Genomic DNA, 21,772 nt, shown 5'->3' with positions numbered 1-21,772 from the left:
CTATGGCTTTCTCAGCTTTCCTTGTTGCAACTAACCTTGATAATTCTTATCATATTTACCCAGTCACAGTGTACAGGTTACTTTGCTTTGTAACAGTAGTCTTTTACATTTTCATGTTTAAAGAATGCCATATCATCTACTTTCTTCTGTCCTCCAGGCTTTCCGTTTTCAAGGTAAGAACTCCACTTGTTTCAAATTTCTTCATAGACTGTGTTTTCTGACTCTTGATCATGCTTGCTCTTCTCTTCTAGATTTCCTTCAATGAATCAAATTTTCTTTTATTTGTAGAGTGAGTGTTCATGTTCATTTCGCAGTAACAAAAACTCATTTCCTTCTGAAAGCCAGTGATGTTGATACTTGAGTTCATCAAAGGTTTATTTTAATATTTCTTCCTGTCAATACCCCAAAACTACTAATGATACTGATATCAAAGGGCAATTAGGTTTCTCTGAAAGCCATTTTCAAATTCGTGTGAACAATTAGGCTGCAGCCAGTGACCTTGCAGTGCCTTGCTTCCTTGGTTGCAAAAAGTTAAGAAACTGAGCCTAGTGAACATGTCTTACCCTCCTTTGGAGACAGGCAGGAGCAGAAACAGGAAATGATCCAAAAGTGAACTGAAGCTGTATAGCAACTTGGTTGCACAGCACCTTTCTGCCTTGGGACTTTCTGGTCCCTGTCCACTAACACTGCACTACAAAACTATCGACTATTTTATTGTAAGAAAAAATTTTATGTGAAAAGAAAAGGTGTTTCAATCAAAATAAAAATATCAGTAGAAATTTGAGTTGCTTTAAGTCTATTAAAGTCTTTCTAAATAAAAAAAGAAAATTAACATGTTTGAAAAAAAACCAAAACAAAACAAAACAGAAACTATCTGAAAATGTCACACAAGTTTTTCCAAATCGGATCTTTGTTATATATCTGTTTGATAAATATCTGATTGAAGTAAAACGGAGGGAGAAGGCATAAACACTTTGGTGAGTATTCTTTCTCACTAAATGAGGTACGCATAGAAATTATAGGCATAACACAAATATGCAGAAAAGACTATGTACATTAAAAAACAACAGCAAAGAAAGGCTTAAAATCCTTGGAACTAATTTCATTAAGTCATAAAAACCCTACTTGAACAGCAAAGGCAAATAAAACATGCGTCCCTAAAACTTCATTTGAAGTGTCCAGCCCAGGACTGTGTATTTTTATGTCACTTACCAGCTCCAAATAGCTTTCATGCTGAAACATCTAATCTTCACAATATAGGATTCATAAGTAAGACAGAAGACACCATGAGCTACACTACAATAGCCCATGAGTAGATACACACAGATACTACAGTATTTCTTTTAAGGGTAAAACGCATTTCAGAAGAAACGCCCTAGAGTTTGGGTGACTTGGGGATGTATAATTTACTTACCACAGTTACAGCATCATTCAGAAGTGATTCTCCAAAAACAATGATGAATAGAACTTCATTGACATGGACTTCTTCAAACACTGCCAGAACAGCTACAGGATCCACAGCAGCAATTAAGCTGCCAAAGAGGAGGAAGTCCAGCACTCCAGAGTTCAGTTTGCCTTCAAAAACAAAGCAAACAAATAATAAGCAGAATCAGCTCTGTATTATCTATAGTAATGACAGACTGTGATATTACAGATAATGTCAAATCCTTCAAAATAGGGATCCTAAGGTATCAACTGGAAAGTATGGTACAGACATTATTTAAGAAGTTCTGTACTGTGCCATCTTGTTTCCTACAAATTTGTTGGATCCAGCATTGGCCCATGTGGATCAAAGTTGTTTCTGGGAGCAGGACCAGTACAGGCCTGTTCTTACAGCAAAGTGCTCCCATATTTAAACTGAGTTTGTATCTGTGTGTGGTATGGTTTGTCTAACTTAAGTAAATTATCGTAGGGTAACTGAGAACTCACAAGATGTCAAGAGGACTATACCAGTACTTCTGAAGTGAACATTACAAGATTGTTCATGTCACAGGTCAAATTTGACTTCTTCAGTGGGGCTTAATTACACTCAGAGCAGTTGAACACCAATTGTGGCCTCCTTATTCAAGTAGGCATTTATTGATAGGTGCAGTTAAGCCACTTGTTTCCAAATTAGGATTCATGAGGTCACTGTTAAATTTTCTGCAAGTCGACCATAAAAACAGATGAAGGACCAAAATGTACCTCAATATCTTTGTGTTGTGGCCCCTTAGGAATTTTGACAATGTTTTGGAACTACAAAACTCTGGCAACAGTGTAACTGGGTATTTTTTTTTAACCTTCTTTTAGTTATTAATGTTATTTTGTTCAGTTATGCAAACAGACCAAGACAAACATCACTGTCATTTTAAAAGAAGGAGAAAAGGGAGAACCACAAAGATCTCTTTGATTAGCTTACCCTCTTCATGAAATCAGGAGTAGTAGAATCCCCAGTCATTTTTTCTGGGGAAAAGATTTCTGAAATAGTATAGAACAGTAAAATTCCCTTTGTGTTCATTAATGGATGGAGGAGTAAGCAAGGTTCATTAAGAAGTAACGGTGCTAAAATTATATGAGGAAGAGCAAAGAAGGAACATATTGAGAATTTGTTCATTAGAATGCAGTGCAGAGGCCCATGCCCAAAATTAATCTATAGTTGTATTAGGCATGATTTCTATAAGTAAAGAAGAAATTCATCTGATTAAATGGTTTGGAAGCACGAGTCAGGCAATGATAGTCAGTAACCGTAGCCACAGGATCAATATTGCCTGTAAGGTACTTCCAGAACAACATGGCCACTCCTCTAGAAAGTATTCTTATGAAGTAATTTTTCAAATTCAAAATGTTTTGTGCTTAGATCATAATTGAAAGAGAAACTAGATTCCAAATGTTTTTGATACAAAATTATATGGGCATATTTACTCAAGGAAAGGATACTTATATGGGCAGCCAGAAACATGAGTAGACAACAGCCTGTTATATGTGACAATGGCCAATAATCTGATGGAGCTGCAGATGTATATATTCTCTTAGCTGCTATCCGCCAATCAGAGCATCTACAATGTCTTCCATAAAATGTATGGGAATCTTGGTAAGGCCCTGAAAACAGAAACTCATAGCTTGCACAGATATATGACTACCTCATATTTTCAAAAATATAAATAGTCTTGTTCACTCTTGGACATATTGGGTCGTGAAGAAGGACTGAATCTACCCATTTCAGCATGAGAGTGGGGTTGAAGGAGTGATCTTAAGTCTGTGCCAAAAATTCTGAGAATAGCCTTGAACCTGAATCTAAGTAATGATTCCACCAAATGTTGTCCTTCTCTGGCATGCTTAAGGAAGGAACAAGTCCAATGACAATAACTATCAGAGGTCAGGGTATAATAGAATGTAAGGTTTTAAAATAAATTGGCTCACTGAGATTGCTTATCTTTTTTATGTGTTACCAATTATAATCATTGGTACATTCTTTGAAGACTTACAAAGCTAGTGAGCAAATATTTATGGGGAGATTAGGACACATCTGTAATTCCTACAAAGCACTGTCAGGAGGCATGGAGTTTCTGAATCAGACTTTTACTTAGACTAATAACACAAGTAATTTCCAAGTGACTTGCTGACAGCAGCGACACCTGAGCAAGATAAGTTTGCTGGGCTCAGTTTAAGACTTCTAGACACACTCAGCATGTTGCAGCTATGGCCTAGATGGTACAGGAAAAACTACTCTAAGCATTAGTCACAGTCACAATTATTCCACAATACTGCACGTGTTAGTTCTCCAGCAGATGGGGAACAGTTCAGTACAATCAGCCAGAAAGGTTTAGGATGAGGTAACTCTTCCTATTCTGGGAAAGCAGACTGATATGACTATTAGTTAACAGTTAAGGTGCTAATCTTTTCATTTCACTTCTAAAGAAGGATTTTTTTGTCCTTATCACCGTCTCTATTTTTCTACAAGGGTATTGAATGCAAACAAAGAGTTGCTTTTGTTTATTTATGTAGGAAATCTAAGCAATCTAATTTGGATTATGCACCCTTATATTGCTGGACAGTACTACAAGCCCATTGAATGGCAAAGTTGAAAGTCGCTTGTTTTTATTAATCTTAGTCTGTAGTGGATTTACATTTCTACATTTTAATGATATTAATATTTTAGCATTATTCACGTCAATAGAAAAAGTAGGATAGAAACAAAAATACGACATAGAACTTCAACCAGAAGCTACTACAGACTCTACTAGAAAATGAGTAACTCGGCATTCTCCTAGCTTCAGCAAGTAAGTAACAACAGCAAGGTTTATCACAAAGTATGGTGCTTAGAACTTATTGACATCTTGGAGGTCAACATAATGTATTTAGTGGATTAGCGAGTATGTGTCATGTAGGTATTTTAAAGTCCTGCTCAGCTTTGCTGGAGAATGGCACAGTTTGAATCAGGGACAGCCTCCTCTGGCCTTTTTCATAGCTGAAATTAGAACTCTAGTAGGTTATACTATGTTGTCGTGGCAAAGACAGGTCCCCACGGTATACCAATTAATGGTCTTTCTAAACTTAAATTCATCAGCCATGTCAGTTTATTGTTTGCATTTGCTAACATCCCTATATTTGTCTTGTAGAGCTTTATCTGTGACCTGTGGTAAGGGCTGATTCTACTGTTTAACTGTAAGCTCAGAGTTCTAGTAAACACTACCACTAAAAGATTTGCATAATGATGAAGCAGAACATGTAGACACCAAATCCAGCTTTTGCAGTTAGATCAGAGTTGTTTACTCATTGGGAGGAGAGGAAGAGATAGGAGAATTTTTCAATTAAAACAAACTTTTTTGAAAAGACCTGACTTTTCCATTTCACGTTATAAAGCGATCAATCCCTTTTCCTTTAATGATTTATATCAAAGTAATTATCGTTCATTATATTTCCCAGAACACAATGTTAAGAAAATAAATTTGGTGGTATTTTTAAAATTATTTGAAGCATCTTGGATATTTAAATAAAGAAATCCTTTCCACTATGTTGCAATAGCAACATCCTTCTGTCATATATTTTGTTCCTGAAAACCTGATTTTATTTATAAATGTGATATTGTAGACACAGTATAAAGAGTCAACAGTGTTTGTATCTGAGCTCTCACCTTTGTAACTTCTAAAGAAAAAAAATGCTCCTTCCAAAATGTGAGTTATAGTAAGGTAAATATATAAAATGTAAGCTAAATTTACCATAGCTGTCTATATTACAACTATCTGCAGTTAAATAACATGTCTCCAAAGAACAAGACTTTACAGATTAAGCACTGCTGTTCTGGGCCTGTTCTATCAGCTCTGTGCCCTTTTATTATAGAATAATTGAGATAGAGTGCATCTTAGAATCATAGAACAGCTTGTGTTGGAAGGGACCTCTTACGCCCTTCAGTCCATCCCTCCTGCTATGGGGGACAGGGACACCTTCCACTAGATCAGGTTACCAGGTTACTCAGAGCCCCATTCAACCTGGCCTTGAACACTTCTAGGGATGGGGCATCCACAGTTTCTTTGGGCAAAGCACAAGCAATAGGGAATCTTCACTTTTTGGATTTGTGGTCTGGGAAATTCTGCACCCTTTCAAACTCCATTGGACTGCTCTCATTAAAATGACCTTTTTTTTTTTTTAGTAAGACATCTGCTGTCAGTAAGACATCTGCTACCTCGTTCTGTAAGTCTAAAATTTCTAAATCTTCAGTTACAATTTCCAGGCTCAGAAGACAAAAAAGAGATGTGGAAATGTGTCACACATATATACCCACTCAGCAACCATTCCTTACTTAATATTAAAGCTGACTGAAGGAAGGTACTTCCGTTTCACAGTAACTTTTGAGGTTTCTATCACAGCAGAAAGAAACAAGCCCTTCATTGTGTATTTTTGTCCAGACGTCCATTAGCAGAAAGAATCCTGAGCTTTACCCTGAGAGTGTACACACACATTTAGAGTAGGACAGCATGAGAGACATGGATTCAAGCCGCTTTTGTGCTGTCTCCAGGGAAGATTTCTCAGGTCATTGTTAAATTTCGTAAAGATATTACAAATTGCTCCTGTCAAAATTGAACTTTTCTGCTGGAAAGTGTTGTTAAGTTGTAAATCATCACCCATCTAACAGTCGGTATACAGTAGTGCCTTCATAGATCAAACTTACCCATTATTCCTGTCAGATAGACACCATAGAGAGATAAACCAGTTGTGGCAGCATTCCAAACTGTCCCAATGACAGCATACAAAAGGATTGTGCCAAGATTTCCAAAGAACAATCTATTTGGCATAAAATATCCAGCATCCAAAACAATGGGGGGCAGCAAATAGAAGAAAAATACAGTTGGTGTCAGGGTGAAGGAGGCAATGTGATCTGCTGCCAATACAATGCCACCAAGAACAATACCGAGGACAATCAGCAGAGCACTTTCTGGAACCACCCGAGTGACTTTGTGGGACAAATGGAAAACTGCAAAGAAAAAGGAAAACAATGAGTCAGAAATTAAATGGAGAAACAATTTGAGCAACAACTGTTATTAGCTGGCAGTTTTGACTTCACACAAACTTCTTGCTTTCATTGTTCTTAGACCCAAAAGCGTGTATGGAATGCATGAGATACAGACGGTGTAAAAAGCCACTTACAGAATAAAATAAAGATTGATTTTCAGATTTTATCCAGTGTATTTTAACTTATATGAAAACAATATTCATTAACATTTATTATCCTTTATTGGGTTATCTTCTCCATACAAGATCTGTTCAGGGAAAGATAGTGTTCTATGCAAAGCAGTAAGTGCAAGACTGAAAAGAAATGGTGGAAATGCTAGAAATATATGACTTTATTGTTTATTTTTGTATCTAAAAATACACATCTGACCTAACAATTTGTTTAGAAATGATCAGTGTACTAACAGGCATACTGGAAGCTGGGAGAAGAATGCTGACAGAAGAACAAGTTTCAAGACAACTCTTTTTAGATTTATAGACTATTCTGATAATGTAGCCTTCAGCAGGAGCAAAATGAAGCTCATATCCTGGGAGATCCGTTTTGAGCCTTTTCCTCAAAACCTCCGTAATACAGTTTTCAGTTAATTCAAAGGCTTTCTGAGGGAATGGGGCCTTTAGTGGTGCCTTCAAATATAGATATATTCATGCAAAATGGTTCTGCAACAGCCTACTTTCTTTTGTATAAAGTGTCTCAAAATCTGTGTGTTACAGTAATATGTCAAATCTGTTAATAGAGACAAGCAGTCAATGGTATCTCTCATAGAAAAACATGTAATGGTATGATGTGGTAAAACTATTAATATAGCCAATAATCAGAGGGAGGGAATATTACTGAATGCCATAAGTGAATCTAAAGAGACAGAAAGACGGCACAACCAGACAGTAAAAACAGACTTTTCAAAGTGACAGAAACACCACTAAGACTGCAAACACATGTAGCAACATATATTTAAAATGCCCTTGTTAGGTGTCAGATAAAAGAAAAAAGAAAGCAGAAAGAAGAACAGAGAGAAGTCAATTCTACAAAAACAGATGGAATATGAAATAGGAGGAAGTGGCAGAAGTGTTTGATAATAAGGAAGCACAGATGGTTTAATTGACTTTCTTGGGATTTCTGTGAGCTTGTTCTTCAGTTTATCTTAAGTAATGATGTGTCCCAGGTGACCTGAACCCTGAACCCACTTTGTGATACTGACCCAATAAATGCGACTTCACTTACATAGCTTTGTGTTGAAAATGTGAGTTTCACTTTAGTGAACTTTCTCCTAGTTTGAACATCAGCTGTGTTGAAGCTGTTACAATGCTAATGCAATTTAGCTCAAAACTAGCTTGGACAAGAACCTATCATTAAGATTTCCAGACTCTTAAGCCATAGTGGAAGAATCTTTCCCATGATCATGTAGAGATCTTAGACCGGGTTACTTTACTGAAAGACCATTGTTTTTCTTCCCACCCAAGTATTTGTCCTAGTCAAACATTTACTAGTTACCTTTAGATTTTAAGGGCCCCATTCCTGAACTGTCTGCTTTCGTCTTGGCTGCATCTATACAGTCAATGTTAGACGCATCATCCATCATTATAGCAACCCCACAATAACATGGTTCCTGTAAGCTGTATAACCTCCCTGGTCTCATCAGAATATAAAACATAAAAGGAAAAATGATAACAGCCTGTCTACACCAACAATGAGCATGAATGTAGATGCTCCTGAGTGTTTGTAGACAAGACTTGAAAACGAAGCCATCTTAGAACACAGCTAAAAAGTAGGATTAATACAATAGCAATCAGACATGAAAACAAACTGCATTCAGTGAAGCAGACTAAACCATGCCAGTTTTCCATGTCATCTGTGTCATGTAATCAAGAGATGAATAACACTTCACAGAAACAAACACTGTGGGTTTTCTCAGTTCATCTCTTCTCTTTGTTATAAAATCAATTGGGTTTGCATTAAGGAAAAGAAAAAAAAAGAAAAAGAGAGAAGAAATGAAATAAAGAAAAACAAACTAGCTACTACTCCATGTGTATAAATTGCAGCATTTAACTTCTCAAAAATCTTTCCTACTAGCCATTCTTGATTCCTTGAATTTTCAGTCAGTGAATTATCAACTAATTTATCACCTTACAGAGTAGGGATTATCTCCTTATCCCTGAAAATGAATGTTGCTGAGCTAGTCTTACTAACTAAAGTCTGTTTTTCCTACTCTCATGTCAGCAGATAAGCCATGACCACAAGATGTTAAAGTTAAAAAATTAAAATAAACTTGTGAAGATTTTTTAGAACTAGGCATTTGGGGAGGGGGGAAAGCTTGTCCATCTAAAAATTTATATTCTATAGAATTCTCCCCTTTACAACCAAAACCAGTTTTGAATGCTGGGAAGCCAATCTGATTTTGGTTATAACATTGTCTCCACCTATAAATCACATGTTCCCCAGGAATCAGCTCTATCATATCTTTCTGTGTTCCCTTTAACTCAAATTGACTGATTATCTGTACCAGATTTTAATACTAGCAGCCATAAATTCTTCCACTCTGTTAGTTTAGGGATGAGGGCCATGGACAGGAAAGTCATTGCATGAATGAGCCTCTAAGAAGATTCTTTTCATTATTGCATTTGACCCAAGCAAAATCTGAAAACTAGACTCTCTTTCGTTTAAGATAACTGCCTAGCTAGCTCTTCAGGCAGATAGCATGCCATATGATTAACAGAAACATGTCTATAAACATAGAAATAGATAAAAGGAAAATACCACAACTGATGAAATTAAATAAAATAGCTTTAGACTAAGATGCACTTGGAACTTATATTGATGTTTGAGTTCATATTTGCACTTACAATAACTAATGGGGTTTTTTGGCTATGCGCATGAAATATATTTAATCAAGATTGTGCATGATGAGTAATTATTACATGTATGAAAATTGACAGAGATTAATTCCAAATTCACTCCTTAATGTTTTTTTACAATTCATTATCCTGAAGTGATGTCCCTAATACATTCTGAGTGTGTTACAAACTCACCTAATGATAGTACTTTCATTTCATGAAGTTTGCCTTTACTTGCCTAGAAGAGATCCAAAAATAGTCCCACCAAATGAATTATGTCCCCATGACAAAGTAGAATTGGAAGCTTTAATTACATCTAAATGTATAGCATGAGGAGGTATTTCACCTGACCGAAGGGTAAAATACAATCCAACACAGTTTGAAAACTCCTAATAGACAAGGAGTTTAGTTTGATTCTGTTATGAAAGAAATTAAAAATATCAGGAAGGATAGCATACAGTGCTGCTCATATAAATTACTCTGTAAGGAACCAAGAGATGAAATTAAGTCTATTTTCACTGCTATTGATAAGGAAAAGTACATTAATATGTTTTAATGAGGAGAGGGAAAGGGTAAAGAAACAAAAATTGTAGCCAGTCCATGGCGTAAGAGGAATAACAGTGCACAGGACAATTTTGTGATCTATAAGTTTTAACATTTACCATTTTAACATTTAGCATTTAGAATTCATCTACATAAGTCTAGACACAGTATTAATGAAAAACTTAAACATATGCCTTCCATCCAGTACATGCTAAACCTGGTTTGAAAGTGGATTGGACTGGCTAGTGGTTAAACTGTTTAAATTCAGGCTGAGCATTGCTTAATTAGAAGCTTTCTACAAAATTAAGAAACAATTGCATGGTATAAACATTCTGTGATTTTTTTTCAGATGTTTGCTTTGAGATCCACAAAAAGGTACTATGGCATTTAACCTATCTGATGAGAAATACCAAACAAATCAGCAATCTATTTGTTGGCTGGAACCAGTTTCTTTTGAGCCAAAGAATGAAACATACTTTAAGAAGTAAGCTGGGGTTTATGGTCTTTTAAAAATACAGTAACTTAGATGAAATTCTTCACTGGAATTTACAGTATTCGGTGAATTCTCTTCCTTTCTAAGGCTGTCTGAGACTGCTTTGCAAGATCTGATTCAACAAAATAAGATTTTTCTCAGTTACTCAATGAAATGAAGACAGAAAGACTGGTTAAATAGCAAGGGAAATAAATTTAAAAATACTAATGAAAAGTTATTGTACAATTCATTCTCAAGTAATGTAATATTTGTAGACAAACAAAGAAAATTTTCTGAAGTAGAGTTTTCACATATTTATTTCCAAATTGTCTCTAATGAAACCTATTTTTAGATAATACTGATTTTTACTTATCAAATGAAACATTTTAATGCTTTAGTTCTAGATTTTTTTGCTTTGTTTCCAGCTGAAATGAACAATTCAAGGTATATTTACCACCTTTAGAAAATACAGCACTACAAAAATGAAAATCTGAAACCACCTGTTAAAAATGCTGCTAAATTTCAAGATTTATGCAGTCATTTCAGCACTATTTCAAGTGAATAATTACATTTCCATTAACTTTGACAGTGTAAAACCAAGGCCCTGAAAACACGAAATATTTTTTCAGCTAATATCATTGTTCCAATCCATCACAAAACCTACTGCACATGCACAGTACACAACATGTCATTCAGAAAAATCAGGAATAATGACAGTAATTCTCTGCTGAGGTTTCTTTTCCATGTATCTTTGGATAAAATCCAAGGAGTCGCGAAATAATTTAGAAAATTAAAAGATTCTCAGCTTTATAATTTCCATAGTTTCCATGAAAGCATAGATATGAATTTGCAAACATTTCTAAGCTCCTCCTATCACTGCTAGAGGGAGGTATGTGGTCTTTTGTTATTTTCTTGTGTGGTCTTTGTATTTTTGTTAGTGGGTCAAATATCCACTGACAGCACGCTATTAGTCTATTTTATGCAGGTAAAGTTATTGTACTAAACTAAGCCATGAGTGCTTTAAATTTGAGATCCAAGACTTGATTCTCTGTAACTGCTGAAAACCCTTCCGCTGACCAAAGTGAGAACAAAATGCTGCAAATTCCTTTGTGATTCTTCACTTTTCAGATATACAATTAATAGTATCTCCAAGGCAGTATAGAATCAGATTTTTGTAACGGCACAACATAGAAACCTCCTTATAGAAGACATGATAAGTTTCACAGAAGAATATTCTGCCCAAAGGGAACTCTTTCTTCTAAACATCTTCCGGCAGTTGGACTCTGACTGGCAAGCATGAAATTTTTCTTATCTTATCAGTATTATAACAAGGGAATTCCATTCAAAAACCGTTTAGCTCTACCCTTTCTGCAGCTTTTTCAGTGGTGTCTTCTGCAGATATATGTTATTATTAAAAAAAAAAAAATCCAAGAGTAGACATGGCAAAAAATCTGCTTCATCTTGCTTGTATAATAGCTCAAAGTGTATGTATAGGTCAATTTGTAACCTAAATTGTATCATCTGTAATCAGTTGTAGTTGGACATTAAAGAAGTTCAAAAGACTCCAGAAAGTCCCAATCCATTCCTATTGTATTGGTTTACCTGATTAAAGAATGGGCACATCCTCTAAAATATAACACCAAGCACGCATTTTCAAGAAGGGATCATTTTGCTTCCACCATCCCTAGAAGGCATGCATGCCTGGCCACTCTCTTGCTCCATAGCTCCATGCTACCACTTTAAGATCAAATTTCTCCAGAAGTTTTGCTGATAAGTGTAATCTCTACTTACTCCAATTTTCACTAAGGGAAAGTTTTTGATACAATTTCCTGTTTAATGAAGTTTGATGTATTTTTATTTCTCTTATCTTTTGTTATGGTTCCCTTCTCAACAGTCATGCCCACCTACAACTACTAGTCCTCTGATAAACTTCCTGGACTTGCTATCCTTGATTTATTTATACTCTTAGATCTTTCATTTTCTGCTTTATCCTCGTAACTTTTATTATTTTCACGTGACGCACCAGTTTTTCATTTTTTGTGCATTGACCTCAGTTGTACTAGATCTCTTTTTAAAGATCTCTTTCATTATTTGACTTCCTAAGTTTTGTACATTACCAAACATCACATTTCTTGCCTGCATAGCCGTAGGCATACCTTTCAACTAATAACAGTTGCTTATGTAGCCTGCACAGAGTATCTAGGAATTTTAATTAGGACCATAAGTACTAGAAGAGGTATTTGGTTGTGTGGCCAGGCCTTCATTATCCCACCATCATTATTTAATGATCCTCATTTCCGAGGATTTTTGCTCCAGCTAAGTCCATGTGAAGGCACACCACCAGCTCTCATCGCAAAGTTAGAGACTTCATTCTGATTTCTAGCCTGAGCTTGTTCACAGCTATTTTATATCCATTTTCCTTTGTGAGAGTGATATCAATTTTCTTAAATAGCTATTTTCCCCTACTATTAATTCCTTCATTTCCTATTATATAAGCACAGAGAAAAACACACTGTCTGTATTTGCTTGTTTTAAACCAAACCACTTATTTTCAGTCTTCAGCTCTCTATTTCAATCTGAGTTCACTTTTATGGACTCAGAGCCATCAGAAATATAGACTGCATTCTGCATGAGTCATAGAAGCAGATCCAACAGCATTAATAATTTCCTATCACAATCTATAGTTCAGCTACATCCTGGATTCATTATCACGTGGGTGACTCATAGTCACCGTGTATTCACTTTGTACAGATGTGCACCTCTCTTTTCATTCACAACCTCATGCCAGTTCCTGTCATTGGCCCCTGAGTGAAACTGCCCATGGTATTACTGAATTTCATCCCTTCCCTACTCCTCAAGTTTATATGTTTTTTCTTGTACAATAGCCAGATCTACATGAATACTGGTAATGCCTACAAAAATGTGTCATCAGAAACCTTCAGTAAGATGCCCCACCTCTTTATGCAGTGGTAAATTAAAAAAAGAGCAAAACCAAAACCCTGCATAAGATCAGTCCAAAAGCTAAATTCTAGTGACTTCCTATGAGTGATAAATAATCCTTCATACTTTTATCTCATCCTTACATTACCCACCTGGAAACTGTTATGCCCTCTATCTTATTAGTGGATGAATTTAGGCCTAAATCAAGGAAAAAAATCTTCTATTGTGTCCTAAGAGGGATTCAGTTGAAGCAAGGATTCAAAGCATTAGGGAAACTGCATTTCTAGTCTGTCCAGGAAGTGTTTGAGCAGACTCGTCATTACTGAAGCTGATCATTATTGCCTATATTTGCCTTTCTAATCTTTATCAACAAAGTGTGCTTGGGGTATTTTTTCCTGGTCAGGAGTCTGCTAGCATATTTTATACTCCTTTAGTTTCTGTTCTGTGGACCTTGCAACAACAGTATTCTGCAAGAACTGTGAATAGATGTTACCATTTTGAATTGTTTATATACAAGTGGTAAAAAACCCTTAAGAGTTTTTATGAATTTCTTCTAATTAATATTACTTAGGCAAATTCAAAATTATTTTATGAATCAGTACCTTAGACTTTTACCAAATCTAGCAAAAATTGAAAGATTTATTGAAAAATCTTGGAGTTATTTTATATCTGAAGAAATTCAGAGGTATAATATACATGTATTATGTAACAAGCTATAAAAAACATTTTTGGTATTGGATCTTGGGTACTGTCTTAAAATATACTACATGAACATGACTATTAATACTATTTATATTTAGTCTTGGACATATTTTTCCTAAGCAAGGTTCAAAAGTCCTTCATGTTTAACTTGTTTAGATGAACTGGTTTGAGTTTGGTTCAATCCAGCTCAAGAAAGCTTGCTTTATTTGTCACATATGTAATGACCACCATTTACAAAGCATACAGCATTGTAATGAGCTCATTAAGCAGGAGATTTTAGGTTGCTGTTCTTTGGAGGCCAACGATTAACAAAATATGTTAGCAATTAAAAATGCAACCAACATACAGGTCAATGTTCTCAGCTGATAGGTCATAACATAATAAGATAGCCTCAAGTCAAATTCAAAGAAGTGTGTGAGTAAGCAACTATTACCTATATAAGCACTTAGAACATAATGAAGTTAAAAGAGTCAGGTACAGTTTATCATAATTATGCCAAATAGTTCTTTTTTGAAGGAGCAGTCCCACTGCAGTGCAAGTGTGGTAGCATTTGGCCCTTATGGAACTGAATGGCACTGAAAGAAAAATGGGAACAGTCAAAAATAATATTTCAAAATGAGAGCAAAGTACACATTAGAAACACCTTGAAGTATAGTAGAGGATATAAAACAGGACAGCAAAAGATTCATAAAACTGCTTCACTCTCTATCCAAAGGTATTAAAGTCTGAAAGACAATCTTCTTGCTCAAGTTAATATTCCTCACAGACTGAACTCAGTTAAGGGTTACTATGAATTTTCTGTGTTTAGGCTGCTGTCAGTGCATGATATTCCATACTGAACACAAATATAAAGAAGTATAGTTCAAGATGTTACATACTAGAACTATTCTATATACAAAAGAATAAAACCAGCATATTTCTGTCATTACTTCTTCCAACTACATGTTAAAGAGTCAGCAATAACTGTAAGCGGACTTAGTACTTATTTTCTGATCACTAAGGTAGTTATGACAAAAATTATTGTCTGAGGTCTAAAAATCCAGCTGATATTACAGTATAAATTGAAAAAGCATTTAGGGGCATGAAAACAAGGTAGAATTTACTTTCTATTAATGGTGTATATTGCAACTGCTCCAGTTTTAAAACTGTCTTCAAAATTCACTGAAATTTATTGACATATAGTGAAAGCAATCTTTTTATTTTAAAATGCCAAACCTTTTTCCACTAACATGACTTAAATAAAGAAATGAGTTAACTCATTTCTCAGTATGAATTTTAGATTTTTTTTCCTTTTAACCTTCATTTTAATATGATAAATCAATTGAAATATAGGTCTCCCTATGGGAATATTTTGGCATTTGCTCATGCAGATTAAAAACTGCAATGAAATGCGGTACTAGTAATATATGGAAACAGTTGTTCTGGTGTCATGATAAATTGTGTAAGGAATTACCAAAGTCTGAACAGAAAACAGAACCAGTTCTTCTCCCTGATTCATGTCTACCGTACAAAGAAGAAAAAGAAGATGAAGAAGAAATAATTTAGCGAATACCAATATGGTATTCTGAATACGTCCCTATACTACAGGGACTTCCTCTTCTTCCCCTGTACTGCTTCTAGCAAGGCATTGGATTGTTCCTGTTAAGAAGGGCAAGAGGGACATAATTAAAGCCTAGGGTCTAGAGGGAATAGCTATGAGGGCTGCTCCAAGTCATGGCATAGGACAGTACTTTTTTTTCAAGCACTGGCAACATTCCTGTCCCCTTTGTTCCACCCTGGCAAGATTTTACTTAGTACAACTGCAATAGCATGGAATTACAGTGGAAGTATTCCTGATTATAGCAGTAAAATAAGTAAGCATGTCAAGCAGCTCTTGCTTAAAACTGAAAAAACCTTAATTTCAGAGAACTAACAAAATATGCCTGGTTAGTTTTCATTGAAAGTAAATACTACCATGCACCTTGAAAAGCTTCGAAGTTTTTCCAGAGCCTTATGTGGGGGGAGAGTTCATGTTGGAGGAGTCTCCATCAACTAAGAGAAGAGTTTCATGATGGATTACAACTCTTGTATGTAATTTCAGAAACTCAAGTATGTTGATAGGACGAGGGGGAGGATGGCCTTAAACTGATATTAGGAAGAAATTCTTTGCCATAAGGGTGGTGAGGTACTGAAACAGGTTGCCCAGAGAGTTTGTGGACTCCCATCTCTGGAGGTGTTCAGGACCAGGTTGGACAGGGCCATGGGTAACTTGGTCTAGTGGAAGATGTGCCTGCCCATGGCAGGGGTGTTGGAAGTAGAGAACAGAAGACATCACATGCTTTGTTACTGAATGCACTCATTCCTGCCCATAAGAAAGTAAATTTGCTCAGAAATCCAGGTACGTGATTTATTTTCCCTCAGATTTAAGAAGAGCAAGGTGGACTTAGTTTATATCATCTAACTTTTTCCTGCAAAAGGCTCTGAAATACTGCTATCATTCAATGTGCTTTAACATGGCTTTTGATTTTTGTCCTTACAGCTTCTCTGATTAAGTAATACATTAACTCTCATACCTTCACTATCTCATTTGAGAGGTGAAGTACATGATGGTAACAGCAGGAAGAACCATAGTTTAATTAGTGTCCTTATACTGCAAAAGGTAGTACATCAAAAATAGCTCCTATGTTTTGAAATGGAGAAGGAAGGTGGTAAGACAGCTCTTTTTTCAGTTATGCATTTGTGTTTTGTAGTGCATACTCAGGCAAAATGAGAAAGGTTAGCATGCAAAAGGAAGTTCATGAGGAGATTAGATTTTCCACAGTGAAGAAAGAAAAAGGAGGGGAACAAAACAGGCTAAAGTTGTATTTGAAGTAGCTCACAACTCAAACCTTTTGCTTACTTGACTGCTTATTTCAAGTAAAAAAGGGAGGGTAGAAACCAGATACAAATCCCTCCCTAAGTAAAAAACATCCCAGAGGTCACATGCATAAACGAAACACGATTCTGTTCTATGATACATGGGATTCTTTGCTTTGTACAAGTAAGTGTCCTTTATATAGTCAGATCCCTTCCAACATAGTAAAAAGATTTTGCATAGATTCCTAAAAATATCTATGCAAAAAATTAAATGTTGGGAGCAGTAATAATTCAGTATGAATCAAATGTAACTAAACTATCCACACTAGTGTCTCTTTTTGACTTCTATTACCAAGTATATAGGAGTTAGACCTCAGTAGAATCATAAAGTGATTTGGCTTGGAAGAGACTTTTAAAGGTCATCTAATCCAATCCTCCTGCAACTAGCAGGGACATTCAACTAGACCAGATTGCTCAGAGCCCCATCCTACCAGACCTTGAATGTTTCCAGGGACTGGGCATCTAACCACCTCCCTGGGCAACCTGTTCCAGTGTTTCACCATCCTCACCATAAAAAAATTCTTCCTTATATGTAGTCTGAATCTTTTAGCTTAGAACCGTTATGCCTTGTCCTATCACAGCAAGCCCTGCTAAAAAGTCTGTCCCCATCTTTCTTAAAGGCACCCTTTAAGTAGTGAAAGGCTGCAATGAGGTCCCCCCAGAGCCTTCTCTTCTCCAGCTGAACAACCCCAACGCTCTCAGCCTGTCTGCATAGGGGGGGTGCTCCAGCCCTCTGATCATCTTCATGGCCCTCCTCCGGACCCAACCCAACAGACTGATGTCTTTTCTGTGCTGGGGATCCCAGACCTTGATGCAGTACTCCAGGCGGGGTCTCACCAGAGCAGAGGGAGAGGATCACCCACCTTCAGCCTGCTGGCCACGCTTCTTTTGATGCACCCCAGGACTTGATTGGCTTTCTGGGCCATGAATGCACATTGATGAGTCATGTCCAATAAAAGGAGTTCAATTATTTACACATAGATAAATCATAAATGAGAGAAAGCCTATAACTGAATAAAAATTTTATATGTGGATTTAATTCTGAAGGGATTAGTGTAGCATCTTCATGTACATGTAAATGCCAGGGTCAGTTCTGGAAAAAGAGTGCTGGAATGGAAAAGCGTCAATCTGAGAGAAAGACCTAGATGAAGTGATACTGCTTCATACCAACTGTGAAATAAAAAATGTTAGTGGATTAAGTCCTTCTTTTGTTCTGAACTATAAAGTGTTATGAAAAGTCAAACTCCACAATTTTCTACTAATATTGTTTTTTCCAATAATCTCTTGAAATTGTGCACCTGAATATGCTGTTAGATCTGACAGGAAGGCAAAAAAAGATGAACAAGTGTCAAGACAGAAGGCAATTTTCAGCTGAATTTTCCTTAAATTTATGGATTTTCCATTTTCTGCCACGTTCACTAGCATTTAAGTAAGCATGTGATATACAGGATATATTTTAGAATTTTCATTTCTGTTATGAGTGTTTAGTTTTTCAGCAGCTGAACCTGCTTGATGATTTATCTACATTTCTATCATATCCTTAACTGATAAGCAGTTCCCAAAGTATGGGGCTCTTTACCAAGCCAGGTATGGATACTGTGTGTTGTGTTTTTGGAATGGTATTCCCCAATTTAGTGTTCCCACTGAAACACTCCAAAGCACACACCACTCCATCACTCCCCCTTCATTCCCCCTTCGGTGGGCTGGAGAGGAAAACTGGAGGCACAAAAGGTGAAGATTATAGGTTGAGATAAGAGCAATTTACTGAAAGCAGCAATAAAATGAGACAATGAACAGCAACAATACTACTGAAAGAGGATACAAGAAAAAAGGTGAATGATTCAAATGTTATTGCTCACTCCCCACAGAAAACCCTTGACAACACCCAACTGCTCCCTCTGCAACCCTACATGGAAGCCCTTCCACCATCCTGGAAAATGATGTGAGGTGGTAGAGGATAACCTCCAGGTCCTAGCTATGCCCCCTCCTGGCTACCGCAAAAATTAACCCTGTCCTGGCTAGAACCAGGACACTGTGTTTTAGGTACTACAGAACAAACCCGACTCTTGGCTTCAGTACTTCTTCACTTGCCTACAATCAGAAAAAATTTATCAGATGAGGGCATATAGACAAGATACACTGACTTTCAACACATTAGGATCCTCCATTATGTGATAAACAACATGTGTTACACCAGGCACCAAGAGGAAAATACAGCTATAATACCCTTCATCCTTACATTTGCGTAGGTCTTTCCTGACATAAGTACTTCCGTACCCACATAGGAGCTGAATTTCCACTTACAGTGGCAGGTTTATCTTGGACTACTTTTAATCTTTACTCATAAATCACAATAAACAGAAGGAAACTTCATACTTCCTCCTGGTGTTTTTATATCCTCATACTTTCAAACACCAAACAGCATGATTCAAGTGAACATGCCTTAAAAATTATGGGGTTTAGTAAGGCCAAACATGTTTTATTCCTTAAGAAAGGCTGAAAAATTAAGTTGCTTTATTAAGTGCTCAAAAGTAATAGATTTTCCTAAAGAAAAAGCTTTGGCTTTTCACTTAATTACCATTTTCTTCAGTACAAGTATTCAAGACATGAAAACAAGATGTACTTCTGTTTAGTGAAAAGCTAGAGAACATAAGATTAGTATATTATATATCAATTAATTGCTGCTCCCCTTAACTCCATGAAAAATGTGACAGTCCATTTTTTTCAGACTCGTGTGAAGTGTAATAACCTCATCCTCAGAGCAGAGGATCAAATTAACTTGAGCAAGGAAGGAGTGAAGGTGAATTACAAAATGTTTATTTTTCACTGACTTCAATGCCGTATCTATCTCACTGTGAAATAATAAAATAGTGTAGTTTCTGAATCTGCTATGTTCTTTATTTCTAATAAATTTTTTTTTCAGTTGGTTGGTTTGGTGTTATTTTTTTTTTTTTTGCTTTAGGGTTCTTTTCTTAGAAGAACAAGGGCAGCCTTCCTGAGAAAAATCCCATTAGAAATAGAGAAACTGAAATAGGATTTCAAAGTGCCAGTGCTGCAAGTGGAAGACCCAGAAGTAATACCTGCACAGTACAGAGGAGAACTACAGAGCTGTGTTTTCTGGCATACAGTTGTGTGCAGATGAGAGATTTGTAGGAAACACTGTACACTACAACCACCAACTCCAGGTTTACACATCTTCCTGCTGACTTATTTAGCTTCTGTTTGAGCTTGGTACTTCCAGTTAATAGATCTCACTGCACGTTTCCATCAAGTAGTACTATTCACTAGAATATCAGTTCATCCTGGAAAAAGCTTTGGCTAAAATAAGAGATGAAACTTATACTGTATCAGATAAGGAAAGAGAGAAGAGTGGATGACATATGAGTGGAAGCCATTTGGAACAGGAAATTGAAGCCATTCTCACCAGAAAGCACCCAGGTTACAGGATAGATAAACCTTATACTGGTACCCTGTCATTCCTTTCTTTAATTCATGATGGCATGACTATTGTGGCCACTATATGGCCACCATGTATTCTTCTCTTTTCTGGTAGTGTGCAATTTTGCACCAGTTAATCAAAGTATACCTACGGCATGCAGATGTGTTGCTTACTTCAACCACGTAGGATGTGGATAAAGGTCCATCCACGTGTGAACACTGCTAATTTAAAGACTAGGATCTACAGAACTAATTGATAGAGCAACTAAATCTGGAAACCATTACCAGGCACATGAAGGACAAGCAATTCCTCAGGAGTAGTCAGTATGGCTTCATAAAGCCATCTGATAAAACTCTACAATGAACTGATGCACCTGGAAGATGAGAGGAGAGAATCGACTAGTGTCTACTGAGCCATCAATAAGGTAAAGCCTTTGGCACAGTCTTCTGCAAAAGCCTCGCAGCCCCTCGAGGTGGTATTGTAGGGGCTGGATGGGCAGACAGTGAGGTGGATTGAAAACTGTCTGAATGTCTGGGCCTTGAGGGTGGTGATCAGTGGTGCAAAGTAGAGTTGGAGGCTGTTAACCAGTGGTGTACCCAAGGGGTCTGTACTGGGTCCAGTCCACTTTAACATCTTCATTAATTATCTGAATGATGGGGAAGAGCGTACCCCCAGCAAGTTTTCTGATGACACAGATTTCAGAGGAGTGGCTGATAGGCCAGAGGGTCAGGCCACCATCCAGAGGGACTCAACAGGGTGGGGAAATGTGCTGACAGGAACCTTGTAAAGTTTCGCAAGGAGAAATGCAAGGTCCTGCACCTGATGAGCAACAACTCCATACACCAGTATATGCAGAGGGCCATCCTGCTGGACAGCAGCTTGGCAGAGGGTATGAGCATGACCAAACGCTGGACAGGCTGCTCAGAAGCATTGTGGAGTTTCCTTTCTTGGAGATAATCAAATGTTGTCTGGACATGATCCTGGGCAACCAGCAGTAAGTCACCCTAGATGACCTGGGGCATTGAACCAGATGTTGTGCCTTCCAACCTCAACCAGTCTGTGAGTCTGTTATTCCATGATTTCTGTGAAATCTATAGGAGTTCCAGTATCCAATAAAATATCAAGCTGATGTCTGTGTTAAAGGACACAATGCATGTAGTCCTGTGTTCTTTTTCCCTATCCATCAGCTTCAGAGACAAGTTACATCACATGAGCAGTGCATCACTGACTTCAGCTTTAAACACAGACTAACCCAATTTAAAAGATCGCTTTTCCCCAGTTCACTACTGTCCCAAAGTCATCCCCAGAATGTCTATGCTGCCAAGGCCTGAAAATCTTCCTCCAAATATTCAGCAGTTCTGATATTCCACTGGAGTAGGAAGATTGTAACACCTCCATACTACAACTATATTTAGTTTTATATGTGGTCACATAACAACTATACCTCCAGTACAATTGTTAGT

General features: G+C 36.8%; 1 protein-coding gene across 4 annotated transcripts in view; it reads right to left on the bottom strand.

The window, feature by feature from the left end:
* SLC9A3 (solute carrier family 9 member A3) overlaps positions 1-21,772 on the bottom strand; it is a 54,626-nt gene that overhangs the window by 24,638 nt on the left and 8,216 nt on the right. For all 4 annotated transcript variants that reach the window (XM_027743902.2, XM_027743903.2, XM_027743905.2 and 1 more), the window contains exons 2-3: positions 6,149-6,451; positions 1,415-1,575 (exon numbers count right to left, since the gene is read on the bottom strand). In XM_027743902.2, the coding sequence (XP_027599703.1) occupies positions 1,415-1,575; positions 6,149-6,451 (464 nt within the window). The remainder of the gene's footprint in view (positions 1-1,414; positions 1,576-6,148; positions 6,452-21,772) is intronic.

This window comes from Pipra filicauda, unplaced genomic scaffold (genome assembly GCF_003945595.2).
Source record: "Pipra filicauda isolate LSUMZ 115617 unplaced genomic scaffold, ASM394559v2 scaffold356_size1356884_pilon, whole genome shotgun sequence".
NCBI lineage: Eukaryota > Metazoa > Chordata > Aves > Passeriformes > Pipridae > Pipra > Pipra filicauda.
The sequence above is the reverse complement of the archived record's forward strand: the minus strand, read 5'-3'. Positions and strand labels throughout refer to the sequence as shown.